Consider the following 21,120-nt stretch of genomic DNA (forward strand, 5'->3'; position numbering starts at 1 on the left):
ACCATGACGTCAAACGAGTTTTTGTGCATCGCCATGAACTTGAGCAAGGCCCTCACTAGGTACATCATTCAACATTCAAGATTTATGGTCATTCAGATGCCATATATGGTCAACATTTTGACGAATTGCACTGAATTTCAGATGAACGTGCCTTCGGGGGCAACGTCATCAAGTGGCTACTACGGAGGAAGGTTGTTCTTGAGGACGTACTCCGTACTGAGGTACCTCGTACAAATACCTTCCCTGTAGTGCCTGGACTCTCGGACTACTCCACCCACTTGGGAAAGCTTTCCAAAAGCCGCTGGAACAAGCTCCGACCAGCGTTAGCTTGTGAAAACAAGCACTCCCTCACGCATATTAGGTACGAGGTTAGAAGCTCCAGGCGAAGGTGACACAGGTACCACCCATCGTCTTTATCTCCATTGTCCTCATGCAGAACCCCGCAAGCAGGATACAAAGTTAATTCGGTCAACATGCTCGTTGATTCGTTCTATCGATCCGACTATCAATGCAAGCTGACATAGCTCTGCACTGTAGCTCGAGAGCTCCAGGTCGAGAATTTTCGCAGCATTCAACTGGAGCTTAAATATAGCTTAAATGCCCGCCATGGCGGGAATGGATGTGGTCAGCTTCCTTGCACCTTGATTGCTAACTTAGCTATACCAAAAATGCTCGGGTGGCACATAGCTATCTTGCCTATCTTGGCACTGGCTTCGCCGACTCCGAGACAACGGCGTCAGTCATCTCCAGCTTTACTAACTGACCTTGATACAATCCAGCAGTACTGGGGTCAAATCACTCCGTATGCAGACAATGCGGACGACTTCTTCGGGGTCGAGGACTCTGGGATTCCAGATGGCTGTCAAATTGAGCAAGCTCACCTCTTAGAGCGCCATGGAAGTCGCTTTCCCACTAGTTATTTCGACGATGGCATCAACGATGAATACTTCGCCGCCAAAGTCTCTAATTGGACTGAACAGAACAATAACAGCAGCTTTACCGGCCCGCTAAGCTTCCTTAACACATATCAATATCTGCTTGGCGAAGGAGATTTGGTTGGCCGAGGAGCTGTCCAGTCACTGGAGGCAGGAGTTACATTCTGGCAACGGTACGGTCGCATCCTTTTCAATGCTACTGTTGGGCAACTTGCATATAATGCCAGCTTTGCCAATGGAACCGCACGGCCTAAGCCGGTGCTAAGAACAACCGGACAAGGACGCATAGAAAACACGCAGATGAACTGGGCCCTTGGCTTCTTCGGATCGAGCTATTTGGCTGAGCCCGACCCAACCTTTGAAAACGTCACTGCGGATTTCAACGTTGTCATAATCCCGGAGGGTGGAACAGAGAACAATACCTTGGCTTCTTATGACAGTTGCATCAACGCCTACTATCTGGGCTTGGGACAAGACCAGAACCTCCTCCCAGTTGGCTATCTTGGTGATCTAGATCTTTTGGCCTACCTCCCGATTTACCTCAATGATGCCCAGAAGCGACTATCAGAATATGTACCGAAGGGGTTCAACTTAACGCTTAACGATACGTATGCGTTACAGTAAGAATCTCGCACTCGTTAATGACGGCGTTCCGGCTAACGTAATCCCAGGAGTATTTGCGCCTACGAAACCAATTACCTCGGGTCATCTGAATTTTGCTCCCTCTTTACCGAGAATGAATGGGCAGGGTTCGAAGCGACTCTCGACCAAGCCTACTACTACGACTATGCCTGGGGCAATCCGACGGGACGTGCTCAGGGTATAGGGTATCTACAAGAGCTCATTGCCCGTCTGACCAATCAATTCATCACGTCCTCCAACTCTAGTGTCAACAGTACACTCACCAATAATACGCGAGACTTTCCGCTTGGACAGAAGTTCTACGCTGATTTCAGTCACGATGATATTATCATCTCTGTTCTCACTGCAGCTTCAATCGATTACTTTCGAGATCCACCATCCCTTACAGAATATCCTCCAGATCCAGATCGTCACTTCATCCTCTCACATCTCACGCCCTTTGCGGCAAGATTGGTGACTGAGGTCATCGGGTGCGGGACGGCTGATCCTAATCCCCAATCAACTGCCCGGACATATTACTCACCTACACAGTACGGGTACAATCCTCAGAATGCGACTCACAAATTCATCAGAATGAGACTCAACAATGGCATCGTACCTCTTTCGAGTGTTCGAGGAGGCCACTGTGGCAATCGAACTGATGGCCTATGCCCCTTTGACTCATTCATTACCAGTCAAGCAGATGCATATAAGCTGTCAAACTATGATTTTGCATGCTTTGGAAATTACACCATTGATTACCCTAACAACGGGCCAGATTATGACGGGACGATCTTCAATGGCACCAGTGCTACGAGATAGATAAGAGATCTTGCTGCTTCTCTGGCCATCCATGCTTCCAAATCGTGAATACGCGTATTGCCGCGGTCTGGCTCTTCGGGGAGATAGCCATAAGCCCGAGTCTCTTCTGGTCGCCGTGTTATGGTCTGAGCAAGAATATACAGTATCAGCGAATGGGGTGAAAATTTTGCAAATTTCGCCGTTCTACTGGGGCATTTCGTGAATGGGCGGACGCCATTCACATCTGGCGTATTCTTGCTTCGACCCTAACAGCTGAACCTATAGACATGCGAGTCATTACTTAGAAACGTAGGTAGCTGTTCTATGCACCACAATAATAACCAGTACATATTTATCTTAATCAGTGCGGCATCGAGCGTATCTAAGCCACAGTGTAAGTGTGCAGTCAGTCATCTGTGAAACTGTCAAATTCGTGTAACATATGCAGAGGTTGTGCGGGGACCGCAAGACGTCCGCTCAGAAAGTGATGACAACATACCTCGGTGTTGCATCCGAGACAGCTTCTTGCTGACGAAGCCGTTTACTTTATGCAGCACTTACTCCCGCGGTAATGGTCGTAAGCTCTCTGCGAAGTTACTGTTGATTGAAGGACATATGCTTCGAACACTACAGACAAAACTCCATATCTCACCAACCGTCCTTCCTAAGCCAATCCAACGAGTGGCATCCCGCTCGATCAAGATGGATTCTTCACTACACCCACTCTCGGGCTTTTACAAGCCTCATCAATTAAAAGGTCTTTATTATGGCCCTGAGGTGGTGAAGAACCATATTCTCTCGGTACTGCCGACGGGGAACTCGAAAGCATTCATCATCACTGGTAGTTCTCTTGCCACCAAGACACCTCTGATCAAGGACCTGGAAACCTTGCTATCTTCGAAGCATCATGCTGGAACCTTCAGTAATATCAGGGAGCACGCGCCTATTGCTCAACTAGATGAAGCCACGGAACAAGTCAAAGCAGATAACACCATCGATACCATCATCTCCGTTGGCGGTGGGTCACCCATCGACAGTGCCAAAGCCATTGCATATCGAGTGAACGAGGTATCCAAGAAGTGGCTCTTACACATCACCATCCCCACTACTCTTTCCGCGGCCGAAGGTACAGCAATTGCAGGATACACCCAGTCAGATGGCGTGAAGACAGGTATCTCGCACCCCAACGTCTATCCCGCGTATATCTTCTACGATCCAAAATTCGGCCTGCACACACCACCAAGCCTGTTCCTCTCGACCGGCCTGAGAGCACTAGACCACGCGGTGGAAACTCAATATCATCCCAGCACGACCTGGATCCCGACTCGACTCGTGGCGCTCAGTGCTCTGCATGAGCTCTTCACTCTGTTACCAAAGTACAAAGCCGACCCGAAAAACGAGGACGTCATAACAGGTCTGTTCCTTGCTGCATACGCAAGTCTGGGATTGATCGGTCAGAACATCAAGGGTGGATTGGGCCTGTCGCACTCCCTCGGATACGCATTGGGCTCGCCATACGGCATTCCTCACGGCATCACCTCTTGCCTAACATTAGGTCACGTCGTCAAATTGAAGGCGCGACAATCACCGGCGAACGCAGAGGAAATCGCAAAAATCCTACCCTATATCTCGGAGAAGGAGACAGGTGATAACGTCAAAGATAGTGATCTTGTTGGCGATAGGATTTTGGGCTTGGTCAAGGACTTGGGCTTGAAGACAACGCTGACGGAAAGGGGGGTCGGCAAAGATCAATTGGACATCATTTGTGCAAGAGCTACTGGCGGTTTAATGCCAGATAAGGAGAAGAGTAAGCAGGATGAGGAGCTCTTGAATTCGGTCAGGAAACTGGTCGAAGGGCTTTGGTAGTGCTCTTTTCAAGATGTGATCTCTCTCAACACCTGAGGACTCTTTCGTGGTCCATACTCGACTGGATATAGGTAGGTATCTCAGCCTTGAGCTAGTCCTTCGGATTCAAGCTACAGAAAATCAGACCAAAAGGCCAATACTTCACCCTAGAATATGCATTTGACCGCACAAATACCCGCCTTACAAATATACCGAGGCACGTTTAGCTCCTGAAGTTTAATTCAGCTTGGCTGATGAGGAGTACGGCTAAAGCATCCTATCAGAAGCTGACCTCGTTCAGGGCAGACATGCCCGTTGAGCTACCTATGTAGGGGTACGTACGCAGAGGGTGGTGTCCAAGGCAATTAATCATCATAATATCGGACTGGCCGAGATTTGATGAACGTGACTAGCTTATGATATAGATCAAATTTGTTTCCAAGCTTCCTTGTCTTGACGTTTTCCTGTTCACGAAAAACACAACATACACGCTCATTCCTTTCAACAACCACGGGCAGAAGATAACATGGCTTCCACATACAGCACTGTGACTCTGGCCCAACGGCCCAAGGCCAACATCGTCCCTGGCGAGACATTCAAGTTCAACAAGAACAACAAAGCCCCTTCAGCAAGCGACCTCAAAGATGGAGAGGTCATCTTCGAGACAAACTACCTGAGTGTCGACCCTGCCATGCGTGGATGGCTCAATGACACAAGGTCATACCTGCCACCCGTCCAGATCGGGGAAATCATGCGAGGAAGTGCCCTTGGTACGGTGAAAGCGAGCAAAGATTCCAACTGGCCTGTCGGAACCCACGCATCAGGACTGGTAGGATGGACGGAGTTGGCGGTCGTCAAGGGAAAGAATCTTGAGAAGATTAAGCTGCCCAAAGGAGGGAGATTGACTGATTCGATGGCTGTGCTGGGTAAGCTAATCATGACCTGGTCGTGAGTGAGATCAAGTACAAGGCTAATCTGTGGCATCAGGTATTACTGGTCTCACTGCATACTTCGGACTACTCGATGTTGGCCAAGTTAAAGCTGGAGACTTTGTTGTCGTGTCTGGTGCTGCTGGTGCTACTGGCAGTGTTGTTGGACAGATAGCTAAGTTGAAGGGCGCAAAGGTTTTGGGCATCGCTGGAAGTGACGATAAATGCCAGTGGCTGGTTGATGAGTTGGGCTTTGACGCCGCTCTGAACTACAAGGATAAAGACTACGCGAAAAAGTTCAGAGCTGCGACCAAGGTAATGTTTCTCGTTTCGTCTGCCTCTGATCATGACTGACTATTCTAGGACTTGATTGATGTTTTCTTCGACAATGGTGGGTTGGCAACTCCTTGCTTGAGGATGTCATATTAACAATGTTTCAGTTGGTGGCGAGATTCTCGATATCGCTCTTTCCCGGGCAAAGCCTCATTCCAGATTTGTCATCTGTGGAGGTTTGTTCATTCTCTCTGCCATTGATTCAAATACTCACACTTGCTAGGCATAAGCCAATATAACACCGCCAAGGCGCAAGGGCCGAAGGTCTGCTTCCTCCACGACTGTTCGAGATCAACAATGCTAATTATGCTATAGAACTATCTCATGATCATCTCAATGAGAATAAGGCAAGTCGTTTGAGGCCCTAAAGATTTACATTGCTAACCTTTGAATAGAATGGAGGGTTTCATCGTCTTTGACTATGAGAAGGAATATCCACGTGCACTGAGAGATCTGGCACAATGGCTCGCTGAGGGCAAGATCAAGCGAAAGGAGACAATAGTCAAAGGCGGTCTCCAAAATGCAGAGAGTGCGTTGAGAGATCTGTACGAGGGACGCAACACTGGTAAATACAGGGCCACTCTTCATACTGCTGAAGGTCAAACTAATATGTGCTAGGCAAAATGCTGGTTGAAGTCAAGCCTGTTGAGGAGAAACTCCAGGCTTCTTTGTAGTTTTATCACACAGAATTGTTGATATAAAATCTCGGAATATCGACGTCATCATACGTTTGTCTTTCAAAATCGTTCCTTCTCCGCATGCCTCGGGGTGCTCTCCAGAGCAGCTCCACACAACACCACGGAGGACTCTTCCAATGCTACCCTGATGCGGGACTTCAGGATACCATAATGTTTATATTGTGGCTTGTATCATCTCTCAATCTCAAGAACCGTTAATCTTCTTCATATCACCGTCTCACCTCACCATGATAGGCGTCAATTCATCCCTCTTCTTACTTGGCTACAGCAGTATCTACTTTGCACAATCAGTTAATTCTGAGCCCTCTCCAGGTACTTTTACAAATCCAATACTCGATGGAGGCGGGGCCGATCCGTAAGTTTCTTTATGTCCCTTCCTCATATCTTAGACTGAAAGGTTGTCTTGTTAGCTGGGTGATTCGACATGGCGACTACTACTATCTGGCACAGAGCACCAATACCAATATCACCGTCCGACAGAGTGAATCACTGACGTTAGTGTCCTGCCCCTTTCTTGCAGCTCCTTTCCCAGCCAACGGGACTTGAATTACTTACAATATCTAGAGACTGGAACAACGCAACGATCAAAACAGTATTCACCCTACCCGAAAACACATCTTACACCTACGATATATGGGCACCTGAATTACACTATATTGATAGCTATAACAAGTGGTTTATCATATTCACAGCCGATGTTGATCCAGATTCACCTTCACCCATGCAAGATATGCTATGTGACTTCACTTGTCCCGCCGTCAACCACCGCATGTTCGTTCTCGAGTCTAGTACATCCGACCCCTGGAACTCTGAGTATTCCTTCAAATCCGAGCTCGATACGTATGACCAATTCGCCATCGACGGAACCTATTTTGTGCACTCAACAGGACTATACCATGTGTACTCTTGTTGGGAAGGAAAGTACATCTCATGGCCCGCTATGCTCTGCATAACGCGAATGAGCGATCCGTGGACGGTGTCGAGTCCCGAGTCCGAGCGACAAATCATCTCAAGGCCAGACCAACCATGGGAGAAAACACCCTACAATCGGACAGTCAATGTCCGTTTATCGTCCAATGAAGCTCCTCAACAACTCGCCAATCCCACCACAGGCCAACAATTCATCATCTACTCCGCCGCACGCAGCGACAACCGCAATTACTGTTTAGGACAACTCGAATTGATTGGAGACGATCCGATGAATCCTGCCTCCTGGGACAAACATACCGAAGGCTGTATTTTCTACGAGAATCCTGATGAACATGTCTATGGAGTGGGCCATGCGAGCTTTACGAAAAGTCCCGATGGCACGGAAGATTGGATTGTCTATCATGGCATGGAGGACTACGAGACCGGATGGTCGGCCAGGACGATCAGAGCGCAGAAATATACTTGGAATGAAGATGGGAGTCCGAACTTTCCCAGACCGGGAATAGGTCCTTTTCCTATACCGAGTGGGCAGACAGATGAGTGGACCGGGGTGTAGAATAAGGACGGTTATGGATCAAAATGCAAGGCAATGCGGATGGCTATTCAAGAACCTAGTATCTCTCCTGTTGCCACAATGAGGCAGGCAAGGCGTGCCCGTCCTGTAGTCACTGAGTTCGGCCGCAGGCCTTGTATATCATTACTAGCCTTTTTGAGCCAGATCTAGGTCAGTCATTGCCTACCTATGAGATGGTAAGCCGGAAGAAGTCCCATATCTAGACATGCTGCCGCTTAACTACCTACCCCGCAATATGTATAGCGGATGTCTTTTCCGCCCACTGATTTTTAAAGTTCACGCACCGCCACATATTTACTATTTTGATAGCCTGCTGCAAAATTTTTGGAGTGTGCTTCTTGCCTGGGAATCTGCACAACGTGCTTCAGTTAGCCACCAGTGTTTGCAAGGTCTTTGGGTTGACAAAAGCTCCATGTCCTTAGCTCAGCATGTCTCCTCCGTCGAAGGTGTTGACGAGGATTACGACGACGCGGAGCTTCGCCTCGAGCGCTTTCCGAGTCTCGCGTTGAGCTACGATCCGCTCCCAGCAATTGCTCAGGGACCGATCGAGAAGTTTGAATCACAGGCTGCATATGAAGTCTCACAGAGGAAACGAATAGGTAAGCTTCACCACACCTGCACAATTCGCAAAGTGGAAGTTGTGCTCAACTATTTTTTCTAGCACAAATACTAGTTGGTGTTGTCAGCTGTGTCACTGCGTCTGGGATCGTCTTTGGTTTCGATGCTCTCAAGACTATCTTGACCCAGGAGAAGGTCTACCGAGAATATTGTAGCGAAGAGGAGCTTCTGGAAGGGGTGCAGCTTTGCTATCTGCAGGATCAAAGGTAAAGAAGGAGCTCTTTCTAGGCATCCCGGGCCTTATGGCACTGTTCTAACTCGTTCCAGGCTCAATCTCACATTCGTCATCGCTTCAGTAACGACAAACATCTCCGCCCTCCTCGTGGGTGGAATACTGGATCGCTATGGACCCAAAGTCTGTGGCTTCATCAGCTCAATCATGCTTGCCCTGGGAAGCTTAAGCATGGCTTTCGCCTCGAGTCTTCCATTCGATGGTTATTTTGCAGGCAGCTTTCTGCTCGCTCTCGGTGGGACGTTCACCTTTGTGCCGTCTTTCCATTTGGCCAACGCATTTCCTCGCTTCCAAGGTCTGATCCTGGCTCTCGTCACTGGCGCTTTCGATGCGTCGGCGTCCGTCTTCTTGGTCTTTCGGATCATCTACCAATCCACGGGCGGGAACTTTTCACTACGGCAGTTCTTTCTCCTCTTCCTCGTTGTGCCGATATTTATCTTCACCACGCAGATTCTGATTATGCCTCGCTACATCTACGAGACCCGTGCAGAGCTGACAACGAAAGTGGAATTGGCCAGCGATCCTACACAGGATATGCACGATAGTGATGATGAATTTCAGAGCGCTGCAGAGCTTATGCAGGTGCGAACGGAAAGGGCAGTCCGGAGAAGGCAATCAATTGCCTCGATCAACGAGCTCCTTGGTGACCAGAGCGAGAGGCACGAGTTCGAGAAGAAAGAAGGAGTCAAGCACACCACCAGTGGTGTCTGGGGCGTCATGCATGGAGTACCTGCTCTTCAGCAGATGATGTCTCCTTGGTTTATTCTCATCACGATGTTTACCGTGCTGCAAATGATGCGCTTCAATTTCTTCATCGCCACGATCTGGACCCAGTATGTTTTCATGCTTGGTTCCTCCCGAGAAGCCACCAAGGTGATAGAATTCTTCGATGTCGCCCTGCCCATCGGAGGTGTTGTCACAGTCCCCTTTATCGGATTGCTGCTCGACAATGCGAGCACAGTCGCAGTATTGAATCTGTTGGTTTTGCTGAGTACAATTATCGGTATCCTCGGTGCAGTGCCAACTCGCTGGGCTGCTTATGCGAATGTCTGTCTTTTCTGCGTGTTTCGCCCATTGTACTATTCTGCCATGTCGTAAGTCCTCTTTCTCTCGATGTTACCTTTACTGTTACTTACCAATATCCTTTCTTAGCGATTACGCCGTCAAAGTCTTCGGCTACGCAACATTCGGCACCGTCTACGGAACCATAATCTGTTTGTCCGGCGTCTTCACATTCGCACAATCCGGGCTCCAAGCACTCCTGCACAAGACCTTCGAAGACGACCCCGAGCCTATAAACCTCGGCCTGGCAACGGCCGGACTGGTCTTGGGCATCTCACTCGTCATGTACGTGGACATCAAGGGCCGCACCATCCAACGTGAAAAGATTCTCGCCAAAAATCCCGGTGCTGCTGTTGATGACAGCAGGTGGAACGGTGCTTTGCCGCCTGTGTCCTCACCCTCGAGGAGAGGCATTGTGGACGATCCTGAAAGGCAAAGCCTTCTGCCACACCGTGCTCTCAGGCCGGTTATGAGTCGTGATCTGAGTACTGTACAAGAGCGAGCAGAGCCTGCATGATTTTTCTGCTCTGAGCGGTTTGAGTGAATCGCTGCATCAGTAGCAGGAAGAGATCTGGCACTGTTTCAATGCACGTCATGTTTGTATCATCATGTTTTCTCACATAGCGCTACTATTTAAATGTACATATAAGTAAACCATACTTGATATATCCTACTTCTTAGCCCAATCCATACCAGCACCCAAAACCTCCTGCCCTCTCGCCAGTGACGCAGCCTGTTCTTCTCCTAACCACTGGCCCTCAAGGCGATTGATATTATCCTCAATCTCCCAACCACGCCCGCCCTCAACGTAGATCGCCTTCCCATTCATATCAGGATTTCCGGCCACACCGGCGACGATTCTAGCCACGTCCACGGTTTCGTTGATGGGCAAACCTGCTGCTCGCCACATGCTTTCAATTCCCTCGGTCATTGCCGTGGGCACCATCCACGGACAGATGGCGTTCACTCTGATGCCCGTTGTGGGCGGGAGATAGAGCCTCAGCGAGCGCATCAGACCTAGGATTCCGTGCTTTGTTGCCTGTGGTGACGGGTTAATTCTGGGCCGTGGTGGTCTTGGAAAGAAAAGGAGAGAGTAGCTCACCTGATACACGAACAAGCCCGGTGATTCCTTGAAGCCCGCGACTGAGGATATCAACGTCAGGGATTTGTCGTCGCCGTCCTTTCGTCCTTGGCGAAGGTACACAGAGGCTACCCTCGCAAAGTATAATGATCCGACCAAATTGACATCGAGGACTTTTCTGGTAGGGAGCTGAAATAATGAGGCATCAGCAAGTGTTCAGTGTCTAGAGGGACCCCATATACTTACATTTCGCACAGTCTCCAGATCGAGCGTCGGGTCAAACCAGTTCCCTATCTCGATGATCCCGGCACATGAGACAGCGCTGTCGATGCGGCCGAATTTCTCCAGACAAGCTTGAAAGAGTCCTAGCACGGACTCATATGATGTGACATCTGTAGCGACGAAGAGAACTCCAGGAGTTGAAGGATCTGCATTTGATTGGGATCTCGAGTGAGATATCTCGTGCGCAAGAGCTTTGCCGGCTTGCTCGTCAAGATCGCCAAAGCAGACATGTGCACCACTGTCCATGCAGAACTTGACGAGCGCTGCTCCTATGCCGTGTGCTCCTCCTGGAAATTTGGTTAGCTTCATCAAATCATGGACGCGGCATGCACCACACCTGTCAATAGAACCACCTTGCCGCGGAGATTGATAAGGAATTCGTCTGGTTGGAATCGCGACATCTTTGGCTCTTAGAGATTGGGCTGGTCTCCAAGGAACAAATTGCATGTCGTATCAATAACAGGGACCGATGGTTAGTCCCAACGGCCACAGCCAGACTGGTCAAATATGAAGAGCGTTAATGGTTTCCATTCGAGTCAACTTTTGCTGCATCGGCCCGGGGCTTATGGTGTTGCGTAAGTCCAGAATGCCAGCTTCTCAACTTGAAGCCAACAGATTGGACTGGCTGACCTAGTGCGTGCTTTGAGCTATCGCCGTGATGGGCTTCACACCCTCATGATTTACCATGGTTGACATTGAAAGCCAATGGGTTCAGCTGCTGAACTGGAAGGTTTGGAACGTCGAGGGCTCGTTAAGTGAAGTACGAGTACGGAAATGTAGTAAGAGAACCAATTCGTCAAGTGTTTTGGGGGATTAGTTAAGTCTGCAAACCACGCCGCCTCGTAACTACTTCGATTGTACCTTGGGATGAGCAGCACCCCCGCAGGACGAACGTTATTTTGGCGATTCGTTGGGGTATTTCCGGGGTACCAGAAAAACCCAAGTTATGTCATCCATATATTGGTTTGGAGAAGGAGAGTAGCTCACCGAATTCCTGACTTTTGAGTGTTTCGGCATTTTTAGTCAACCGAGGGGCACCACGTAAGACCCAGATTAGAGTTGTCCCATAGATCAATGTCGAAATGGTGATCAGCGCGGCAGTTATTTTGTGGGGTCCTGCAGAAGAGAATACATATAAATGAATGAGAGCAGTCAAGCCGCTGAATCTCGGCCTGTCACGGGCAGTTCCAACTCAGCATTGATACATCATGGCACCCTTGAAGACGTATATCCATAGTTCGAGCGTGAAGGGTCTCTCCAGTGTCACCACCTTAGTAGTGGGAGACAAGGCCGCCGTTCTTTTTGACCCACCGTTCCTGGTTCCAGATGCTGAATCTGTCGTTCATTGGGTTAAGAAGACGACAGACTTACCTCTGAGAGCTGTATTTGTCACTCACCATCACCCAGATCACTACTTTTCTGCAAACCCAATCCTCGACGCATGGCCACAGTCCACCCTGCATGCTGCTCCTTATGTGTGCGCGGGCATTGATCGGGAATATGATGAGAAGGTCATTTACTGGCCGACATTGTTTGGTAGAGAGAATATTCCTGAGAAGCCACAGAAGCCGACACCATTTGAATTTACCTTCTTCAACATTGAAGGGAACGAAGACTCTCCCATTATTCTGCTTGGCCCTCTTCAGGGCGACTCGGTCGATCACACACTTTTCTGGTTGCCAAAGGAGAAGGTTGTCATTTGCGGGGATTCGGTCTACGCCCGTAGTACCCATGCCTGGTAAGTCTTTCGAATGCCTATCCTCGCAGTGATGGAGCCCGACTGAATTCTTTAGGGTCGAAGAGATTGACACAATCCAAATTCTCGAAGCATGGGGAAAGACGCTGGACGTCATCGAGGCATTAGGGGTAGAGAAGATTATTCCTGGTCATCTCGAGCCTGGATGGGAGCCGAATGCAAAGGAAGACTTGGCTCATATGAGAAAATATCTCCAACTCGTCAATGAGAAAGTCTTCCAAGCGAAAACCAAGCCCCAAGTGAAAGATCTCTTTGAAACCTTCAAAGCTGCTTTTCCCCAGGCGGATCAAAACTTGGAATTCTTCCTCGGGCATATGTCGAACCGTTTTGGCGAAGGCGGCACTATTTGGGAGGAGAACCGACATCACAACGTGGGCGCACGAACCAAAGAACAATTGGAGGGATACTTGTTCAGACTTTGAGGGTGTCAGCTGATCTCTTGCATCAAACGCACAGGTTTCTGTCTTCAACGTACTAGTTAAGTACTCCTTGTTTAGTGTCTCAGGCAGGGTAAGTTGCAGGCAGCGAAGGAGGAAACTATTGAAATAATCTGACAACCAGCGAATCTGGATGCAGTTGTTGATGGATGCCAATAACATGTCTTCGCTAACGGGGAAGCCAGTATCATGAGGCCGTGGTGACCACTAGTTAACGGATCTGCGCATGGGCTGAAGCTCTGCCAAGTGGTCGAAACGAGGCTCTGAGCGTCTGGACCATCCATTTGTCGAGTTGGTAGAGAATTGATAGGGACTTGGACATAAGACATTGGAAAATACCTCGTAGCAGACTAAAGTATGTATTAAAAGAACATCGTTCAGAATTAGGCTGAGTATGAAGGGAGTCTTCCGATCGCGGCTGGATCCAGAAATAGATAATTGTATTGTATCTGTGGCTTGTCGTTGCCATGTGCTTTTCCATGATCGCCAAAGCATTTTAAAGGCCTTGAAGGGGGAGGAGTGAGTAAGCAGTCAAGCCTAATGCGGGTTTTCAAAGTACGACTAGCTTCGAGGAAGCTGAAGGCGTCCTCTAATTATTTCACGGACCTTACGAGGTACTTCGAAACACAGCAGTTTCACAGCTAATGACCAACCTGGCAAGGGTTAACCACTCCCAGAGTCGGAATAGGGTTACATTTCCGGTAGGATCCGATTTCACCCCGCACAGCAAATGCTAGGCGCCGCGAGTCGAGGCCTTCGAGACCCCAAGATGGCTGAATGGGCTGAATGGGCACTCCTGGGCATCCCTGTGGCCTAGTGGCCTCGCTAAAGGCCACCTGAGTACGAGGTACTTCGTTAGCCAAGGGCCATGGCTAATCCATGCCCATCAGAGGACGAAGAGGGTCCGGGGGAACGGTGCTGGTCCCTGTCCCGAGGGGCGGCCGAGGGGGCTGTTGAAGATCCATCAACCTTTTTCGCTCTTCCGTCATTTCTTTGTGTTTTGCGCTCATGCCTAATGCCACTTCATCCATCTTTTCATCCACAATTTAACCTTTGTCATCCTTTCAGAGATCCCGACAAACTACTGATGTTTACAACAAGATGCCGACCAAGGATCCTGATAAACGCCGTAAGCAGAACTGCGAAAATCAGAAACGATGGCGCGAGCGCCAGACTCATCAGCTTCACAACCTCCAAGCAACTCTCGAGGACCGGAATCGCGAAGTGGAGACATTACAGGAACAACTTCGAGCAGCTCTTGATGAAGTCAAAGGATTACGAAAATCCAGTGCAACCCACGACAGGCAGAAAGCTTCATCGGCCGAAGTAGAATTGTCCGGCGCCCAGGTCGCCGTTCCTCCCGAGTTGGCTCCGACGGCGTGGTACAATGCTCATACCACTGCTGTTGACCGTGGCTTAGTCGCCTTTCCGGGAGGCATGCCGACGCTCTCGAACTCTAGCTCAGAAAGTCCTGAAATGGAGGGCCCGGATGACGATTGTGACATATTTGGACAAGGCTCCCATGGATTGCAAGCGCAGCCAATGGTCTATCCTTATGCGAATGGAAGACTGGCTGTCCATGCATCTCTAGCAGTTGCTTCAGTTCCTCGTGCAGGCGCTCTTGACGGTGACATTTTCAATGTTTCGGCCCATCATGATCAATTTGACATTCATCACAATCCAGAATATTCGACAGAGCACAATGATGCGGAAAATCCAGACGACACCATGACACTGTCGGAGATGATTCAGGAAAGTTTACAGTTACTGCCTTCACAGAAGGAGCTAGAGACCTTACCCTTCGATCCTCGATTCCTGTACGATAGCTTTGCGCCGAGCTTGATGATGGGAGGACCTTCTGGAATCGGCCAGCTAGTCATGGCTTTTCCTGATAATTCGGCCTTATCAAAACATATCTCAACTGTGCAGATGGTCATCTATGGGAATTTCCCACTCCTTCGTGCTCAGTAAGTATTAGACTTCAATACTTTCAGGATTCTTTTTAGCTTATATCACTCAGGCCACTGGCATACAAAGAGCGTGTTATGGCAGAAACCTTTGCCTGGATGCTATCTGAGGCATGGCCCTCGAGCAGAGGAGTTCTCAAGATGATCGTAAGTTGGCCGCGACTTCTTTCTGACTGGCAGATTGGCTTACCTGCAAAGGCTGCTTATGAGAACATCTTTGCATATGAGCTGTTTCGCAACTTTCCCTGCAAGACCACCTACAGGCGCCTGCATCACTTTTACCGACCCACATTGTTGCAGTTAGCCGTTCCTCACTCGCCAGCCATAGATTGGTTGCCATGGCCAGCGTTGCGAAATCATGTCATCCTGCTGCAGCAGAATAATGTGCACAACATCAACATCGACGAACTTTGCATGAAAGCTCTAGAGTATACAGTCATTGAACCCGAGCAGAGCCGCACCGACGCAGAGCCTACATGGTCTGGACTTACTGGCCCAGTTCAGACTACCTTCAGGATCTGGGACATGTATCTCATGGAGAAAGCAGAGGGTGGTTCTCCTGTAAGCTCTCCAATGAAGCACAATCCAGCCTCGCCGACATTACATAAGCTACTTCAGATGTACAAGCTACCTATTCAGAAGATCGAGAACCTTCGGATCGACCAGCCTTTCTATCAAGCGTTCCCGAACTTGATCTTACCACCAGGTTGCAAGTCCACACTTCAGACAGCCACTCTGGTTCCCAGTACTAGCGATCAACTACAACCGCCCTATCCTTTAGAGCCCCACATGGTCCTCGAATTACAGCAAAAGGTTCAGGCGATGGTATCACAGTACTTATGGGCGGAGACTTATGATTGGAACCATCAAAGACCGCCGCAAACAGATTATCGGTGAACTCTTTCGCAGGTTTCGGGGCAGCAGCTATGGTACACACAAGACATGGGTGCTTTTGAGCATTAGTTGCCTGCTCCGTCCCCCAACTCACAAGCCCCCACCTGAGTCCTTTAATACTTTGTGCGGGTCCACTGAAAAGCTGTCACATCCGTGGACTGTCATGGACAACATCAAAATCCTGGCATTCATGATTTCCATACGCACATGCGGTACTCATCGAACGAGCCGCGGCAGGATGACCTTAGTCTGGCAAGTACTTATTAGGGAATTCCCGGAAGCCTCGTGACTATTTGGGCACACGCGTTGTCTGGAGTCTCTTGAAGAGAGAGAGATCCATGGAGATGTAACCCATTCGGGTCTTGAACAATAACGATACATCCCATGAAACCGGCACTACTACACGCATAAGGTGGAGGGTGTGGTATTCAAGTCACCATAAAGGCTCAGTCCAGCGGATAAGCATGTGTCTGGCATTGAAGTGGACTGAGGTATATGTTAGATGATACACAAGAGGTCCAAAGCAATGAGCTATGATTGAGTCGTCGAAATCCCATCGAACGACGCCACGGAGTGAAATCAGGACATGAAGTCAGTACCTGAGGGTCGGATCGAGCCCTATGACTGTTGCGCTGAGTGAGGGCACGATGAGAAGAATTGAGTAATGCACAAAAGACTTTGTACAATCATGCTTGACCTGAACCTGAGAAGCGCAAGGAAAATTCGGAGTAAGCAGAACGTGGGTCAGAGACACCACAAGCGAGTGGACGTCAGCGTGTATGTGGTCCATATGAAAGGCTGGAAGATCGAGACTGACGCTGTTCAGGTACAGCTTGGCCTCTCTACTTATGTCGCCCTGGTCTGTTCGAAGTTGTTTTGGCCGGATGTTCGATACCGATGGTAGGCGACAGCATAAATGACTTATTAATCATGATCGACGTAACAAATGTACGTGTCCCGAGACCTATGAGATCTATTTCGAGTGCTTAGTGCAGACACGAAGAGCAAGCTCCGTCCTTCTCCAGATTGCGCAGACTATCCACAGAAGTTGCTTCTTGACGTATGTGGTAGTCATCTGGCTGAACCATAATGTGCCTTCCTTCACCCAATTTCCAAGACATTATTGGGAAAGGGGCACTGCAACTAGACAGATTCGAACGGAAAATACCTACCCCAGTTTTATAAACCCGTGCAAATTAAAGAGTCGTTTGCTTTCCAACTTCGACTTAATATGTAGCACAAGTCTTGCACAATCGCGACAATGCATTGTTAAGCTCAGATCTGGTCCATGGACTTTCCGGATCGACAGGCATGATCCAACCAGGAGGGAAAAAAGCTCCCGTGAACCGAAGTTTCCGGTTATCACGGCAAAGACCAAAGGCTTCAATTGACCGTCAATGGTGGCAGAATTGGCGTAAACGGGCTTCAATGAAGCTTGTCAGACGATGATATTGTCCGGACTCGAAGACTTCTCGACGAAATGGGCATCTGGAAGGGTTTTACCTTCAATCCTTAAGGTTTTCAAAATGCACCACACGACGCGTATGACGATGCAAGGACGGAGATATGACTCCCAATGTCATCTCCATGCCTCCGCAGCACAGTGCGGCTGCAGGTAGTATTCAACATGCATAACATTATGGACACATGTTATCGCCGAGTTTGCGATAAAAAGGATGGCTCGAGGGCTTGGACTATCATTTTGCGACTTTCGTTAGATATATTTTCCTACAGCAACAACCACGCTGCCATAATAACATAAACAACCATGGCAACCGCGGCTGCTGCTACTGCTTCTTCGTCGACGCTCAACGACAGCCTTGGGGAAGACGTCGAAAACCAAACCCCACACTCTTCGATACGAAATATCCCACACTGGCGACTTGTCGCTAGCCAATCACTCATTACCGACGAAGTCCTGAATCACCGGTACGAAGGATCTGGTACAGCAAAAGACCCATACGTCGTCGAGTTCATCGCCCACGACCCGCGCAATCCGATGGAATGGCCGCTGTGGAAGAAATGGTCCATCACTCTGCTCGTAGCGGTTGCCACGCTGGCTGTGTCATTTGTGTCCTCGGCCTACTCCGGAGGCATCAAACAAGTGATTGAAGTTTTTGGATGCAGCCAGGAAGTCGCGACCCTTGGGCTGTCACTATTTGTACTTGGATTTGCTGTGGGTCCTCTGCTATGGGCACCTTTATCGGAGCTGTACGGACGTCAAATCCTCTTCTTCGCCACGTATGCGCTGCTCACTCTCTTCAATGCCGCCGCTGCCGCCTCGAACTCCATCACTACGCTGTTGGTGCTACGCTTCTTGGCGGGAACCTTTGGCTCTTCGCCTCTCACCAACGCTGGTGGTGTTATCGCGGATATGTTCCCAGCCAATCAAAGAGGTCTTGCGCTCGGTATTTTCGCCGTTGCCCCCTTTCTTGGGCCGGCTCTAGGCCCAATCGTGGGCGGATTCTCCGGTGAAGCCTTAGGATTCCGGTGGCTGGAAGGTATCATGGCGTGCTTCACCGGCGTGTTATGGATTCTCGGCTCGCTCGCGATTCCAGAAACGTATGCGCCGGTGTTACTGAAGCGCCGAGCCGAAGGGCTGAGCAAGCGAACAGGAAAGACCTATGTCTCGATGGTCGAACACAAGCAGGGCAAGCAATCACCGGCTGCGGCTTTCAAGAAGGCTATCATTCGACCATGGATACTTCTGATCTTGGAGCCCATCGTGCTACTCATCTCTATATACATGGCTATTCTCTACGGTACACTATTCCTCCTTTTTGGTGCCTTTCCAATTGTTTTTCAACAAGGACGCGGCTGGTCTCAAGGCGTTGGAGGCCTCGCATTCCTGGGTGTCGCAGTAGGTATGGTCTCGGGCACAGCGTACGCGATCTACGACAACGGACGCTACAATCGTCTGGAGGCAGCCCATGGCGGCGAAGCTCCACCGGAAGAAGGCCGCCTGCCACCCGCCATGATCGGTGCAATTGCCATTCCCATTGGAATGTTCTGGTTTGCGTGGACGAACAGCCCTTCGATTCATTGGATTGTGTGCATCATGGCCTGTGTCCCTTTCGGCTTCGGCATGGTTCTTGTCTTCCTGCCCTGCATGAATTACCTAATCGACGCATACACCATCTACGCAGCGAGCGTCCTGGCAGCGAATTCGGTACTGCGCTCATCATTTGGTGCCGCTTTTCCGCTCTTCACTGATCAGATGTATGCAAAGCTCGGCATCCATTGGGCCAGTTCGATCCCTGCTTTCCTCGCGCTTGCGTGCACGCCTTTACCCTTTATCTTCTACAAGTACGGAGAAAGCATTCGCATGAAGTGCAAATATTCCGCACAGGCCCATGAGGCAATGGCGCAGTTGCGGCTTTCGAGGCAGAAAACAAATGATCTGGCCCAGGGGGGCACCGAGGAGGGAACTGAAGAGAAGTAGATTGTGTCTCATACACTTTTGAAAATTCCGTTCTCTAACGACATGTTTGCGTTTGCATTAGCGAATGGGGATCACATAGACGTCCTGGTGGACGCATCACCTGAGATACAGGTGTCATGTATTATGCACTGTGAAAGAGTTTGAATTCATTATATAGATAGATTCAGACAATGTACAATATAATATACAATCCAAACATCTTGCACCTAAATCCACTCTTCGATTTCAATATCTCAAAAGGAAGAAAAGGAATTATTTCACGACCGCGTACGGGATCCCATGCCCCGAAAATAGTTAGCGCTCTCGTCATGTCCGACAGAAGAGGCATTCGGCAGTACTTAGGTACATATTTATGTCTAGTCTGGCCCGAGACTTTAACACAACTCGAGTTCTCCATAATTTCGCGGAAGCTAAAGCTGTTGGCAATCTGAAACAGCGTGGCTGCAGGTTAAATATGATCTCTCTGGGAACACTGTACGAAGTGTTGCTGCTTACATATTGTCCTGCGTGCTAGGTATCATGTCGCGAGGTGCGTCTGGTTAGCCTCTCAGCGTTAGCTGGCTTCCTACGAGTTGGTCAATCACAATTAATCAACGGACTGGCGGCTTTATGATGTTGAATCAATCGCTAGTTTGCACAGACTGCCCCTACAATTTGCTTTCCATTTTCAGAAACAGCATGCTAGCAAGCACAGCTCGTGACATCGGTCACTCTATGCTCCAAAGCGTTCCCGATTCAGCTTCTGGGATTGGAGAGCAATATCTAACGGCCTTGCTCTCTTACACGGCTGAAGTACTATACCCCACCGACTAGTTACTAGTGACGTGATATCCATATGGTTTTCGATTTGAAAATGCGTCCCAAGTCTTGTAACAGGGCTGTCGCGATCCTAGCAACATCCACCCAGCTGAAAGAACAATGCCTTGCTTCTATGATGGACAATTTCGGTTACATTGGTGTCGGCCGAAAATCCCCAAAGGGCGCTTCTCGAGGTATAAAGCATGTCGAGGGTGACGATCCTCGATGGGATCTGCGAACCTCAATATTACGACCAGCATTCCACACGAAGCACAGGTCATTTCGAAAGAGCTCGATCTCATCTCAAAGCAGAGCAGCTTACATCAATGGAAGGCAAAGTGGTAAGGAAACCAGGCATACGCTGTGCCTTGCACTATCTACTACCTTCAAGCGACGCTTCGTATGGTATCACTGACTAACGGCAACATCTATAGATAGCCATAACGGGTGCTGCGTCCGGAATTGGGCGCGCGACGGCACAGCTCCTTGCATCGCAAGGCGCACTGCCGTCGATTTCCGACCGCGACGCCAATGGACTCCAGGCTACCTTCGAGTCACTTCCCAGCTCCAACACTGCCGGACGATCGCACCTCAGCACCCAAGTCGACGTCACATCTGCACCTGCCGTCAATGAGTGGATCGCAACCACCGTAGAGCACTTCGGACGTCTTGACGGCGCGGCCAACATTGCCGGTATTCACCTCATGAAGCCCATCCCAGTCCGGGACTTGACGGACGATGACTGGACTCAAGTCCTGGACATCAATGCCACTGGAGTCTTCTTCTCTCTCCGGGCGGAGCTGAAGCACATGCAGAGTGGCGGCAGTGTCGTGAATGTTGCCAGTATCGCAGGCCATATCGGCATGGCTGGGAGTAGTGCTTACT

General features: G+C 49.5%; 9 protein-coding genes across 9 annotated transcripts; 8 read left to right on the forward strand and 1 right to left on the reverse strand.

Annotated features, from left to right (window-relative positions):
• Positions 1-668: 668 nt before the first annotated feature.
• Positions 669-2,378, forward strand: LTR84_004220 (uncharacterized protein; the record flags this gene model as incomplete). Its single annotated transcript, XM_064847798.1, has 2 exons — positions 669-1,555; positions 1,607-2,378. 2 exons carry the CDS (start codon positions 669-671, stop codon positions 2,376-2,378), a joined length of 1,659 nt encoding a protein of 552 aa, XP_064704910.1.
• Positions 2,379-3,059: 681 nt separating this feature from the next.
• Positions 3,060-4,223, forward strand: LTR84_004221 (uncharacterized protein; the record flags this gene model as incomplete). Its single annotated transcript, XM_064847799.1, has 1 exon — positions 3,060-4,223. One exon carries the CDS (start codon positions 3,060-3,062, stop codon positions 4,221-4,223), a length of 1,164 nt encoding a protein of 387 aa, XP_064704911.1.
• Positions 4,224-4,728: 505 nt separating this feature from the next.
• On the forward strand, positions 4,729-6,138 carry LTR84_004222 (uncharacterized protein; the record flags this gene model as incomplete). The annotated part of the gene is made up of 8 exons (XM_064847800.1): positions 4,729-5,128; positions 5,190-5,446; positions 5,495-5,522; positions 5,572-5,640; positions 5,688-5,728; positions 5,780-5,811; positions 5,860-6,029; positions 6,083-6,138. The coding sequence occupies 8 exons, from the start codon at positions 4,729-4,731 to the stop codon at positions 6,136-6,138; spliced, it is 1,053 nt and encodes a 350-aa protein (XP_064704912.1).
• Positions 6,139-6,389: 251 nt separating this feature from the next.
• On the forward strand, positions 6,390-7,648 carry LTR84_004223 (uncharacterized protein; the record flags this gene model as incomplete). Its single annotated transcript, XM_064847801.1, has 3 exons — positions 6,390-6,517; positions 6,573-6,656; positions 6,727-7,648. 3 exons carry the CDS (start codon positions 6,390-6,392, stop codon positions 7,646-7,648), a joined length of 1,134 nt encoding a protein of 377 aa, XP_064704913.1.
• Positions 7,649-8,078: 430 nt separating this feature from the next.
• On the forward strand, positions 8,079-10,095 carry LTR84_004224 (uncharacterized protein; the record flags this gene model as incomplete). The annotated part of the gene is made up of 4 exons (XM_064847802.1): positions 8,079-8,265; positions 8,328-8,490; positions 8,552-9,610; positions 9,669-10,095. 4 exons carry the CDS (start codon positions 8,079-8,081, stop codon positions 10,093-10,095), a joined length of 1,836 nt encoding a protein of 611 aa, XP_064704914.1.
• Positions 10,096-10,248: 153 nt separating this feature from the next.
• On the reverse strand, positions 10,249-11,342 carry LTR84_004225 (uncharacterized protein; the record flags this gene model as incomplete). The annotated part of the gene is made up of 3 exons (XM_064847803.1): positions 10,249-10,848; positions 10,906-11,228; positions 11,279-11,342. 3 exons carry the CDS (start codon positions 11,340-11,342, stop codon positions 10,249-10,251), a joined length of 987 nt encoding a protein of 328 aa, XP_064704915.1.
• An 807-nt stretch (positions 11,343-12,149) lies between these two features.
• On the forward strand, positions 12,150-13,119 carry LTR84_004226 (uncharacterized protein; the record flags this gene model as incomplete). Its single annotated transcript, XM_064847804.1, has 2 exons — positions 12,150-12,679; positions 12,735-13,119. 2 exons carry the CDS (start codon positions 12,150-12,152, stop codon positions 13,117-13,119), a joined length of 915 nt encoding a protein of 304 aa, XP_064704916.1.
• Positions 13,120-14,235: 1,116 nt separating this feature from the next.
• LTR84_004227 (uncharacterized protein) lies at positions 14,236-15,998 on the forward strand (the record flags this gene model as incomplete). Its single annotated transcript, XM_064847805.1, has 3 exons — positions 14,236-15,101; positions 15,155-15,248; positions 15,282-15,998. The coding sequence occupies 3 exons, from the start codon at positions 14,236-14,238 to the stop codon at positions 15,996-15,998; spliced, it is 1,677 nt and encodes a 558-aa protein (XP_064704917.1).
• A 1,765-nt stretch (positions 15,999-17,763) lies between these two features.
• On the forward strand, positions 17,764-19,437 carry MFS2 (MFS siderochrome iron transporter 1; the record flags this gene model as incomplete). Its single annotated transcript, XM_064847806.1, has 1 exon — positions 17,764-19,437. One exon carries the CDS (start codon positions 17,764-17,766, stop codon positions 19,435-19,437), a length of 1,674 nt encoding a protein of 557 aa, XP_064704918.1.
• Between the last annotated feature and the right edge of the window lie 1,683 nt (positions 19,438-21,120).

Source organism: Exophiala bonariae, assembly GCF_035927105.1.
Source record: "Exophiala bonariae strain CCFEE 5792 chromosome Unknown scaffold_18, whole genome shotgun sequence".
NCBI classification, from domain to species: domain Eukaryota; kingdom Fungi; phylum Ascomycota; class Eurotiomycetes; order Chaetothyriales; family Herpotrichiellaceae; genus Exophiala; species Exophiala bonariae.